The following is a 13481-nucleotide window of genomic DNA, read 5'->3' on the forward strand; positions in this document are numbered from 1 at the left end:
AGGAGAAACAGCTGTGGCAAAAAATGAAAAAAATATGGACAGTAGGTCCACAGAACATGGAGACATTTCATAGGCTGGAATTTGAACAAAAGCCAAGCGTGTTTTTCAGGTGATCAAGACCTGAGGCAAGGAGGGGAAGGTAAGAAGGTGGGAATAAAAAAAAAAAAAAAAAGGAAATGAGAAAAAAAAAAAAAAAAAAACAGAATAGACTGGTAGAGAGAAAACCAGAAGTCACCTCTGCGTGGGTAGGGGGTCAGAAGAGGGGAAATAGCCTCCCACAGTAGGAATGCCCTTTATTTAGATCCGGCTGAGCATGAGTAGCATCAATCTCTGCCTCTGACTAGCAGCCTCAGGCTCCTGCCACCAGAAGTAGTGTACCTTGATGTATTATACCCTGGGACTGGGAGCCAACGTACTCCTTCCCCAAGTTGCTTTTCTTGGGAGTTCTGTCACAAGGAGAAAAATAACTGATGCAGGTATCCCAAAACAATTGTACCCATGTAATCAAAACATTTTTGTGACTCTTGTTCTTTGTATAACAAGGTATAAAAATTAACAACAACAAAAAAAAAAAATGTTGCCTAGAACTGCCAGAGAAAATAACTGTTAGACTAATATCCGCTTCCCTTTGTAGCAGCAGCACCAGTACTAGTATCACTGATGAGAGCCACCATTGAGAGGACAGAAGTGAGGGTGAGAACATAAATGATACTGGTTTTGATGTAGACCTTTCTATTGTAAGACTCCTAAAACTGGGGAGACCTCTGCCAAAGTCCCGGAATGAGCTGGTACCCCAATAACTCAAGAGAAAACCATACCTGATGCAAAACCGCAAGAGGCTTTATTGTCAGCTAGCTGAGGATGAATTCCTTTCGCTGCACAGGGCAGGGGAGACAGTAGGGGGCTTTTAAAGAAAAAGTGAGGAATTGGGAGAAGTTGGGAGGAGTTTGGCTACAGTTCATCTCTGGCGGGTGTCCTTGGTAAAATTACAAGGCATGAGGAGTGGGGAGTGAGTTGTAGTTCTTCTTTGTGGAGTTTATCTCCGTGTCCTTGGCACAGGGAGCCAGGCAAGCACCTGGCTAGGTCATTTTACAATCATTGCATCTCTGGTTGTAAGGTATAGAAACAAAAAGGCTTTTTGCTGGCTATAGAGAACAAAGAGCTTCTTTCTGGCTGTATTTTTAGAGATCAGGGAAAACAAGCTTGGGGGAACGTTTAGGGGCTTTACCTTTCAAGGAGAAACACTTTAAGTCGGGGTCTCACACTATAACAGATAGTAACTTTGAAATAAATAGATTTTTATGTTGCTTAGCTTTTTAAGATTCCACTTCTTTTTTTGTATTATTATTATTATTATATTCAACACAATATATTTTCTATGAAACATAAAAATGATGGACATGTTTTTAAATGAACATAACAAAGATAAAGTTTCTTTGTTTGTTTTGTTTTTAGTAAAGCTTAAAACCTTGACTCTTACTGTGGTACAAACCCAAAATAAGAACAATTTTTAGACATTGGAGTTCATTGTAGTAAGGCTGTACTTGAATGTCCCTCACATCACCAAAGAATGTTACCTCCATAATAGCTAAAAGTTGACAGTTGTGATGTGCCAAGGAATGAATTGTAGGCATAATTATTTGGATACAGATTTCCTACTATGATCAAAGTATTTGGCTTGAGTGATTATCATCATTCTCAGCCCATAGGAAATGGTGTGTGTATTAAGATGGTGTATCCATGAAGTCAGTAATCAACCAATGAACAATGGTTCTGCTTGGAGGGTGGCACAGACATTAGGTAAGGATAAGGTTCTAGTTCCTTGGCTGTGATAATTTTGAAAAAGAGTAACTTATAAGGTCATCTTCTTCAGTGTTGATACAATAATTATAAATATCAAGCAAACATTCTGTTTCACTCTTTGTTGTTCTCTTACAAGCCATCTCCCAAATTATCTACGTTTCTTTTGGCAGTATAGATAATTTTGAAATATGTAAGCTGTTCTGAAAACCATAGAATAGTGTAAAAACATCAAATAATCCTATTAATAGAGAGGCTGAGATAGGAGAAGCATGATTTCAAGACCATTATGTGATACACAGCAAGATACTCTCACATATAAAGAAGTAGAAAGTGTATATGGATTGTGCAGTATTGGACCTACTTCTCCAATTATCAAATTAGAGAGACCCTGGGTGACAGCCAACAAATTTCTAATTCCTCATTTTTTTTTCATTTCAGCCAACTAGGATATGTTAGTAATATTAATTTTCATATTAACAGATATTAAGGAAAAGTAATTATTACTTTCTGTTATTTCTGTTGTTATTATTGTTTGTTATTATGTTTGTGTGGCTATCTTCTTTGGGGTTTGTTGAAAGAGTACTTTCTTGCTTTTTCTAGGATATGGTTTCCCTTGTAGGGCTGGATTTGTGGAAAGATAATGTGTAAATTTGGTTTTCTCATGGAATATTTTGTTTTCTCTGTCTATGGTAAGTGAGAGTTTTGTTGGGTATAGTAGCCTGGGCTGGCATTTGTGTTATCTTAGTGTCTGTATGACATCTGCCCAGGATCTTCTAGCTTTCATACTCTCTGTTGAGAAGTGTGGTGTAATTCTGATAGGTCTGCCTTTATATGTTACTTAACCTTTTTCCCTTACTGCTTTTAATATTCTTTCTTTGTTTAATGCATTTGGTATTTTGTTATTATGTGATGGGAGGAATTTCTTTTCTGGTCTAAAGGATTTGGAATTTTGTAGGCTTCTTATATGTTCATTGGCATCTTTTTCTTTAGGTTAGGGATGTTTTCTTCTATAATTTTGTTGAAGATATTACTGACCCTTTAAGTTGGGAATCTTAACTCTCTTTTATACGTATTATCCTTAGGTTTTATCTTCTCATTGTGTCCTGGAATTCCTGAATATTTTAGGTTAGGAGATTTTTGCATTTTACATTTTCTTTGACTGTTATGTCAATGTTTTCTATGGTATCTTCTGCACCTGAGATCTCTTGTATTCTGTTGGTGATGCTTGCATCTATGACTCCAGATCTCTTTCCTCGGTTTTCTAACTCCAGGGTTGTCTCCCTTAGTGATTTCTTTATTGTTTTTCTTTCCAGTTTTAGATCTTTGATAGTTTTGTTATTTCCTTAGCCTGTTTGATTTTTGTTTTCCTGTAATTCTTTAAGGGGTTTTTATGTTTTCTCTTTAAGGGCTTCTACCTGTTTGCTTGTGTTTTCCTGTATTTCTTTAAGGGAGTTATTTATGTCCTTCTTAAAGTCTTCTATCATCATCATGAGAAGTGAAGAAGTGATTTTAGATTTGATTCTTGCTTTTTCAGTGTGATGGTGTATCCAGAACGTGGTATGGTGGGAGATTTGGATTCTGATGATGCCAAGTAACCTTGGTTTCTGTTGCTTATGTTCTTACGCTTGCCTCTGCCATCTGGTTATCTCTAGTGCTGCCTACCCTCAATATATCTGACTGGAGCCTGTCCTTCCTGTAATCCCAGTTGTGTCAGAACTCCTCAGAGTTCAGCTGTCTTTGTGATCCTGTGATTCTGGGATCCTGGGATCCTGAGATCCTGGGTGTATCAGAGTTCCTAGGAGTCAAGCTGCCTCTGGGACCCTGAGATCCATCCAGGTGTGACCAAGTTCCTGGGATCCTGTATTCCTGTGTTCTGTGATCCTGTGCGTGTCATCTTTGATGACACCTGGGAGTGAAGATTCCTCTGGGTGATGTGGGACTGGCTGCATAGTTTGTGCCCAAGGTCTGCTCAGGGCACCGGCCCAGACCGGAACGAACCTGTGTCACTGGTCAGGCAGAGTTCTTATGTGCCTAGGTTCCACTGATCCCAGTTACTCCCAGTGTTGGGAAAGATGTTGTGTCCTCCTCACCTTTGATCCTATGATCCTGGGCGTGTTAGAGCATCTAGGAGTGGAGCTTCCTCTAGGTGTTATGGGACTGGCTACAGGAGTTTGCACCCAAGGTCTGCTCAGGGAAGAGCCCAGACCACAAGGCGGCTTTTTAAAATTCAAAATTCATTACTCATAAAGTGTATTAAGGGGATGATCCATCTAAAGTGCTTGCTGCTCTTTCAGAGGGCCAGGGTTCTGTTTCCAGCATCCACATTAGACAGCTGTAACTGCAGCTCTGTGAGGTCCAGTGCCTTCTTTCAGCATCCACAGGCATGCATACACACATATAAAGAAGTAAGTGAGAGTGGGTAGGTTGGTAAGTTGGGGGAGAGAGGAAGAGATAGGGGTTTTCAGAGGGAAAACCAGGAAAGGGAGATAACATTTGAAATGTAAATAAAGAAAATATCTAAGCCAGGCATCTTTAATCCCAGCACTTGGGAGGCAGAGGCAGGTGGATTTCTGAGTTCGAGGCCAGCCTGGTCTACAGAGTGAGTTCTAGGACAACCAGGGCTACACAGAGAAACCCTGTCTCTAAAAACCAGAAAAACAAAACAAAACAACGACAAAAAGAAAATATCTAATAAAAATAGAGAGAAAAAAGTAAGTAAGTAAGAAGTAGGTGGGTGGGTGGGTGGCTAGAAGTGTTAAGTTTTCATCTCGGATGAGTAGCGTTTCAGAGTGCCTATGCACGGTACTCATCATCTGTTCAACGCCACGCCGTTCTCACAGGAGGAGACAACACCAGATCTGTGGCAAAAGGAAGCCTGTTTCCTCCTAAGATCTATGTAAAAATTCAACTCTGTTTTCATAGAAATATACCTCCCATCCTCTGCAGGGACAAAGCAGAATAATCAGTAAAGCTTTTAAAGTGGTATTCAGTGGTTTATGTGAGCTTGGCAAACACATTCTTTATAAGTAGCAGATTTCAAAGAACTTTTGGATATTTATTTCTACATCTCTTTTGAATTGTCTCATGTCATATTTTATGCAATTCAAATATTAACCAAAAATATATTTATCATGACTATTAGCAATTAAAAATAACACCAGCGTTTTTCAAGATGGCTCTCGTCAGCTTCAGTGGAAGCATTTCCAGTAAACTAAGGAAGTAAGAGTTTCTTTGAAGGAATGCAAAGCCATCTTCCAGCACAGACAAGCCTCCTCTTCAACATTCTGAGGGCCATGGTTCTGATTAATCTGTGGCTGGCTTTTGAGACTTTCATAGATATTAAAAGGAGGCTTCTGAATTGTTCTCTTTGGGTATTTTGGAACAATAGAATAAAGATTTTTCTATTGCATCATCTTGAGTGAAGTAACACAATCACAAAAGAACTCACACAATATGTATTCACTGATAAGTGGATATTAGCCCAAAACTTAGGATACCCAAGATATAAGATACAATTTGCTAAACGCATGAAACTCAAGAAGAATGAAGACCAAAATGTGGACACTGTGCCCCTTCTTAGAATTGGGAACAAAACACCCATGGAAGGAGTTACATAGACAAAGTTTGGAGCTGTGATGAAAGGATGGACCATCTAGAGACTGCCGTATCCAGGGATCCATCCCATAATCAGCTTCTAAACGCGGACACCATTGCATACACTAGCAAGATTTTGCTGAAAGGACCCAAATATAGCTGTCTCTTGTGAGACTATGCAGGGGCCTAGCAAACACAGGAGTGGATGCTCATAGTCAGCTATTGGATGTATCACAGGGCTCCCAATGGAGAAGCTAGAGAAAGTACCCAAGGAGCTAAAGGGATCTGCAACCCTATAGTTGGAACAACATGATGAACTAACCAGTACCCCGGAGCTCTCGTCTCTAGCTGCATATGTATCGAAAGATGGCCTAGTCGGCCATCACTGGAAAGAGAGGCCCATTGGACTTGCAAACTTTATATGCCCCAATATAGGGGAATGCCAGGGCCAAAAGAATGGGAATGGGTAGGTAAGGAAGTGGGGGGCGCTATGGGGGACTTTTGGGATAGCATTGGAAATGTAATTGAGGAAAATATGTAATAAAAAATATTAAAAATTTTAAAAAAAAAAGATTTTTCTATTGCAAGTTTTCTCAAAAGGAAAATAAATGTTACAAGTTTGTCCCTCTCTGAAGTGAGTTCTCATCATGAGTAAACATGTGCCTGTGAGCACTTAGTCACCTTTCTCTCATTCCCCACCCACGGCTTCTCATAAAGAACAACTTTCCCTGCTTTCTTAGGCTTAGCAACACGAGTTAAATGCAGTCATGAACTCCAGCAGTTTATCATTTGAGAGCTTCCAGTACTTGAGTAACCAAGTGCTTACTACATATGCATCAGCCTGGGGGGAGCCTCCACTGTGAAACAGCTGTCTCTGACTGTCACTGTGTTTATATGATCTTTACAAGCTCCTTTAATCTTAGTTCATCGGCTGCTTTCCCAGGTATGTGGACCTTGAAGAATGTGTAATGCACATCTCAGTGTCTAGTCCTGATGATAGAACTTAGGAGAAACTAAATTGACAACAGCACTCGGTATGTCTAGACATCCTCTCCATCATGTAGTCCAGTCCTTAGAACATGATTTGACTTAGAGTTAGACGTTCCTCAAGAATTCACAGATACCTTTCTGCTAAGGCTCAGAGAGGACATAGCATGAGTCCTATTCTACACTCAGTAGCCATCAACTCTAAAGTTACATGTTTTTGATATTTATAAGTTCACTTATTCTGCCAACCTTATAAGTCCATGAACACTTTTAAACCTAGTTATACAAATGTTTTGTTAAGAAGTAGCTGCCAAAGTGCTGGCTTCCTAGGCTAGATTTCCTAGATTTTTATAGTTGCTTTAATTTCTAATTCTGGCTCTGCGCTTACTCTACTTCGTTGGCTTACATCTATCTCCCTGCCTATTTAGGACTCTGAGATTGCCCAGAGCTGGTTTCTTGCTGGTTTAAGACGGCTAGACCCTCCGCCTTCTGCCCTTAGGGGCACTGCAGTAAACCTTCGCATCCTGGAAAACATGCAGACACATTTTCAGAACTAGCATCCCTTTCTAATCCTGTTATCCTTTGAACTTCTTTGGTAAAGAATCCAACTCTGTCCACTGTCCTGAATAACTTATAGTTCCTTGTATTGATTGGCCTGTGCTTAAGCTTGTCTCACAAACAATCAATTATCTCCAAATAAATAAATAGTAAATAGCCAGCTGTGCAATGTTGTGGTGAGTGCCGCTAATCCCAGCATAGGCAGGCTGATCAGGCCAGTCTGCTCTACCTAGTAAGTTCTTCAATAGTCCACGCTGTGACCCCGGCTGAGGAGAGGAGAGAGAGGGAGCGTTACGTATGTGAGGGGGGTCATATTTTTATTTACTAAACCTACTTCCTGTTTTTCTGATTTATTAACTTAGTAGTATACTTTGAGACTTTCTATAGTGGTGTATGAGATATTCTCTGTTGTTTGTAGCAGTGGCAGAGTGTTTTGTGCAGTGTTTTTAGTGCTGTCACAAATTATTTTATTTTCCTTGAAGTGGATATTTGGGTTTCCCTGAATTTTTATTGCTTTAGATTATCATGGAGTCAACTTCCTTGAATATTAATCTATGTGTTTTTAAATGTTTCTGTAAGTGTAGAGAACTACATATGTCACATCAGATTCCAAGGGCATGGATATTTAAAGATTGGATGAAAAATTCTTTGGGGTCTCCCCTGTCTATACAGAAGCACTGCATGTTCAGTCACGTCTACCACATGTGGGAGTAGCCGTTTCCCCTCCATCCCCCACTCTTACCATATTAGTGATCTTTTGTCTACTTCAATTAATGAAGAATTGTTTTATTTCATCTGTCTCGGTGACAGTGTGTAGACCTGCCTGCTTATCTTAAACATGCTTCAGAAGAATTAAACAGTGAAGAATTGAAAAGGAAAACAGATTCATAATTACCTAAAAACACTTATTTGAAAGTTAATCTTTTTGTCCTACATCTGTTAAATGATGTATGCATACATAAAGCATTACAATGCAGTTGAAATACAGCTAGCATACATTGGTTCCTAGAAGTCGGTTAGAAAAGAACTCTGTAGATAAACTGATTTTCAGTACGTGTAAATGTGTATACATGTATCCATTTGGGGGAAATTAATTTCTAAATTTAGCTTTATGTCTCAAATAATTTCACATTTAAAACCTCCAGAAAGGCCTCCAGTATTAGAGGAGTGAATGCCTCCTCCCAGACCATGAAAACAGCATTCAGTTGGCCTAGTGCTGGCCCATCTTAGTCTGTGAGGACTTCTGCTTAGAGCTCTGATTGGTGACTGCTGAGACCTGGCACCCATCAGGTTTATATGAGTCTCCATGGTTCTGTCCCAGCGGTAGCCATACTCTCTGCTCACTTTCCAGACATGGATGCCATCTCTCTTGTCACTGTTGCATGTGTTAAAAACTTGCTGTCTGACTGCTTTGCATGACTTCCTGACACTGGTGATTAGTGTTGGTTAATTACATTCTCACAGTCTATGTTGTCCTCAGAATTCTGACTTCTAGAAAGCATAGAAAATGAACTGCAGCTATTAGACGCTCTAAGTACAATAAGTGTCCAGCTTTCTGCAGATTGGACCGCGCACTGGTGCTTCCTGTGAGTTGCTTTCTTCCACTTGAGTTGTTCTGTGCCTCTGATTCATGCTTCAGCAGCAATTTCATAGCTTTCCACTCACTATGAGGCTGTTGCTTTCCTGTTAGCTCAGCATCATCACTGCCTGATTATTTTTTCTTCAAAGTGAAGAAAAAATGTCTACTTATCTACATCTAGCAGGAAGTGTTTACCTGATAAGATCACTTTTGGTAACACATAGAGAAGTAATACTCTGAGAAGGGACAGTCAGGTCCTGGTAGCTTGCATAGCTCCTGCAAACCAGCTTAAATCTTCCAGCAACATAAGGTTATCATGTTTTCACAAGAGCTTGCTGTTGTATTTGTAAGAGAGAATAATGTATTGTTACTGTAGGGGGGCCTACTCCACATATCCCACTGCTTTAAAGTCACCGGTCAGAAGAGGGAAGCATCCACCAGCTTAGTGTTTGATCTTTACCACATACTCTGAACGTCACAACCAATCACTTTCAGTATTTGCTTTTAATAACATAAAGGTTCGTATGTGCCAAATTTTATAAGGATCACATGATAAGGTCAAGAAACACAAATTCCAAGGTAGAATTTATATGCCCAGTTCACATATGACAGTAATACTATATAACCATACGTTGAATATAATATACTGTATGTAAAGGCTACTCTTGAAAGTAGGCCAGTCAATAAAGCCTAAAATAAATAATGCTTTAGTAACACATTTCAGATAGTCTGAAAATCGGATAGATAGGTTCTATGGCAAGAATATCCCTAATAAAATGGCATTTAAAGTATTTTAAAACACAGAATAAAACAATCATGAAACCGAAGAAAAACTGGATATTGAGATTTTTAAAGCCTATTACATTATTTACCAACATACAGTATTCATTTTTACTTAAAGTTATATAAATAAAAACTATAGTTTTCCAAACCTTTAAAAGCAAATTCTTTGACATTAATATTCTAAATTATTCTTTTTTTAAATTTCCATTAAAGTTTTAATGGATTCAATTTATATAAAAGCCTGACCTATACAAAACAAAGTACTAGGTAATTATCAAAGAGAACAAAAGCTGTGAGTAGAATTCTAAATTATTCTTAAAGGATACATAATGTTACACAGAATAATTTGAAATACATAATATAAAATGAAAAAAAAATGTCAAAATAGAAAAAAGCCTGAAGTTGTATTCATAATTAGAACTTGTAAAAGATTGACCAAACTTTATCATTCTAGAAGGTTCTGGAAAGCTACTGACAACAACTTCAAAAGCTTAGCAGTAAAAGCTGATTATAGTGTCAGAAAAACTCTGAAACAGATCAGATGAGCCCTGGAATAGCCTGACCTACTGCATCTTTTGGACATGTCTGAGCCTTGAGCCTCCATTTTAAGCTGACAAGCTTGCCGCTTTTTTCCCTTTGTTTCCAGTATTGTGTGTAAAGTATGATCCAACCATTCAACTGTTAGTGCCTAGCAGCTCAGCATTCAAGCCTTACCTTCAAACAAGGACAGTGTGCCTTCATTTGAAATTACTTTGGTCTAGTTCTGGTTTACCATCCCATCTTGAACACTTAGCTTACTCTGTTTGATACATATGTATACATATGTATACACCACATATGTGCAATTAAAGGAAGTAATGACATCTACATAAAACAGTTGAACCTTCCTTTGATCTTGTTTATCCATACAGAGTCATAAACCAAGCTGTGGAGTGATCAATGTTTTTCATTTTAATTTCATTACTTAGATCCTGGGAAGACTCTGCCCGAAGCTTCTGACTATAACATCGTGTGGCTGCAGACTGTGCCTGGAGAAACAGACAGCAAAAGTGGGATCCCACCTTCTCTCGTCACACTACACATCAAAGACTTTCTTAATGGACCAGGTATGGAATCATAATCGAGCCCTTTTCTTCCTTGTGTGAACATAGAAACATGCCTATCAGATCTGTCAGTAAGGTTGACTCCCTTGCCACACAGTGAATAGTTGGCCTGTTTTTCAGAAGTGTACTCTCTTTGGACTTCCCATCCTAAAGATGGGAAAGCAGATGTGAATTTGAGTGAGCAGCTATGACCTTAATGACAGAAACTGCCTACCTATTAAGGAATAGTTGTCTGGAAACTGAAGAGCTCGTACACTATTGTTGCTTTTTCTCTTAATCATCTAGTGCTCTTAAAGGAATTGTTGAAATTTTCTTTTCAGTTTCTTACTGTTTGTGGATGATGAATAAGAGCATATATAAAGGAGCATGCCTATAAGCCCACTTATTTCAGATGCATCAAGGGTGTGAGATACAGTAAGCACCAAGTTTTAGTTAGATAGCTTAATATCAAATCTTCACATATTTCAAAAGAGTCAAGGGTTAGCTACTCTTACTCTCCCTTTCTATAAATAAGGAGACTAAGACTGAAACATGAGGACAATTAGCTGAAGTCACAGGGGTAGATGAGCTATTCAGACAGTAGGGCTTCATGGCTGTGAAGAGTTGATCTTCCATTGGACAAGGCTAATCAGCATGGCTAGGTCGGAGTTTCCTTCTCTGTCTCCTACTCCTCTTACAGGCTCCCTTTTAACCCTTTCATCTATTTGCTCTCTCTTGTCCTGGCTCCTTTGGGGTGTTATCTGCTTACTAGAACTGACTGTATTTAATTACACTTTTGTTATACTCACAGGGCTTCAGAATGTATTTGTTGTCAAAGGAATATTGGTTTCTTCAAAAGAATTTTAAAACAAGGACATCAGACTGTGCTTAAATCTCCAGTAACAATTAAAAGGGAGGGACTTTTGGTAAGAGACTACCCCTATTAAAAAGGGGGGACTTTTGGTAAGAGACACTACCCTATACAGACCGTGCTGATATGTGTGCTGAGGCCTGGCAGTCATTTCTGCATATTGGTAACTAAAGAAAGCCAATCCTAATGTCTGAACTGAGTTAACCCTGGAACTTGCTGGTTTCATGAGCCCTGTTCTGCAGCACATCTCTCTAGTAATAGTGTGAAGAATTGATTGTGCTCATAGTAAATATGTAGATGTGATCTTGGGAACTGACAAGAAAAGGGAAAGCTTGTGGCTGGGTAAAGTCTTCAAGGTGATGGACTGCAGGAATTTGAATCCCACCTCCTAGTAAATGAGAAGTACCAGATTTTATTGAATCCAAACACGATCAATTGTAGGCCGAAAAATAACGTTTTATTTCCCACTAAGGAGAAAGTAAAGAACATCTGCCATTGAACCTGTAATGCCTGTTTCCCTTATTCCAACAGTTGCTGGCTATTTCCTGATTACAGAGCTGTTCCCTTAAAGGCCCAATGTGCTAGCACAGAGAAGGTAACATGAGATCAGCTGCTAGAGCAGAAACAGGCATTTGGGGCTACTTCTTGCTTCCCACTTATGTTCAGGTTTCCTTTTAGGCGGCCTTTCAGTTGTATCTTACAATTCAGATTATTGATTGGTCAGTTTGTTTGTTTATCTTGTATTGAGAGAAGCTTATTTGGAATTGTTTGTCAGCTCTGACATTCCTTCTAAAACACTAGCCTAACAACTGAACTGTTTCACAAGTTACTGAGACAAAAATTTTGCTTGCAGTAGACAATGTCAGCTCCAGCTCACACGTAGGTAGTAACCCACTGAAGTATTTCATTTCTTTCACTGTCTTGCCCATTTGTCTCATCACAATTAAGACTTCACAAAGCTGTAGCAAGTAGTAGGATTAATTAAAGGAAAATCACAAGGCACACTAAAAGCCTATACACATATAAAGAACACATTATGGTGTACATATTGGCAAGTCAATAAGATTATAAGGTTTGGGGATTAGTTGTAGGTAATGGACTGCTAAGAGGACTAAGATATGTGCTAGGACTAGGTGAAACTGCAGTTTACAATTTCTTCGCTTTCAAAGAAGTAGCATCACAAATAGCAAATAAGCAAATAAAACTTCTAATTTTATTGGCAACATCAGTGGTAACATTAAAATCTTTTTGCAGTTAGGTTTTTAAATCTGTGTGCACATCAGTCATTCCCTGCTACATCTCTAAGTTGTGTATTTCTGTTTCCTTTTTGCGTGTTTTCTGGGCTGGGTTATGGTAACAGTAAAAATTAGGGTCCTGAAATATAGAGGGAAAACTGATTGTAAGTGTCTACCCTGTAAATTCCCTCGAAAGATATAAACATAGTTGCTCTTGGACTTAGCCTTTCAGATCCATTTTAAGGCTTGTTTTCTCTCAATAAGATGGCTGTCCTTTAGCCAATACTGTCCTTCAGCATTTAAATTTGTAAAAATGATCCTGAGTTGTTGAGTATACCTTTATTTTTGTGTATTCTTTTAATAGTACCTTAGGCATATGATAGGTCCGATCCTCCACATCACAAGCTCCTTGAAGGTCTTCTCAAGCCCCACCTCCTTCCTCAAAGGTAAACAGTGCCCATTAGCAAGGTCAGTGGCTTGGTGAAACCCATGAAACAGCAGCTACCACAAACTCTGGAACGGTATTTCCAGCAGGTGAGAGATTAGTTGGAACAAATTGGAGCCATTGCAGTTGAGTTCTCCTGGTTTCTTTCAACTTGTTTTTAAAATGTCGTCATTTTAGTACACAATCTAAGCCCCTTGGAACAGCCCACAGCAGGTTAATTTGAATCATATGATGTGTCACTGCCCTCCGCTGACATGAGCTCTCTTTCCATGTGTGAAGCCATAATAAATCTATTCTCAACCGAGGAAAATTCCCTGTGAGAAGGTGAACTAATCCAGGCCTCACACTGGCATGTTAGCCTCTGTAATTGAAAGCAGGGCCACCTGTTCCCAGGATAGTTAGCCTACAGAGAAAAAAAAATAGTGTTAGATCAGATATTTCTTACATTGAAAAACCACTTATTCTTTTTGCAAACTCACACTCAGCTGTGAAGTGTTCACTGTGACATCACACACAAATGTAAGAATGTGCTTATGTGAGCCCA

At 39.0% G+C, this 13481-nt stretch overlaps 1 protein-coding gene across 2 annotated transcripts in view; it reads left to right on the plus strand.

Annotated features, from left to right (window-relative positions):
* The window catches only part of Vps13b (vacuolar protein sorting 13 homolog B), a 543216-nt gene that overhangs the window by 352430 nt on the left and 177305 nt on the right, over positions 1–13481 (plus strand). For both annotated transcript variants that reach the window (XM_021183993.2, XM_029469591.1), the window contains exon 35: positions 10273–10410. In XM_021183993.2, the coding sequence (XP_021039652.1) occupies positions 10273–10410 (138 nt within the window). The remainder of the gene's footprint in view (positions 1–10272; positions 10411–13481) is intronic.

This window comes from Mus caroli, chromosome 15, assembly GCF_900094665.2.
Source record: "Mus caroli chromosome 15, CAROLI_EIJ_v1.1, whole genome shotgun sequence".
Taxonomy (NCBI): Eukaryota; Metazoa; Chordata; class Mammalia; order Rodentia; family Muridae; genus Mus; species Mus caroli.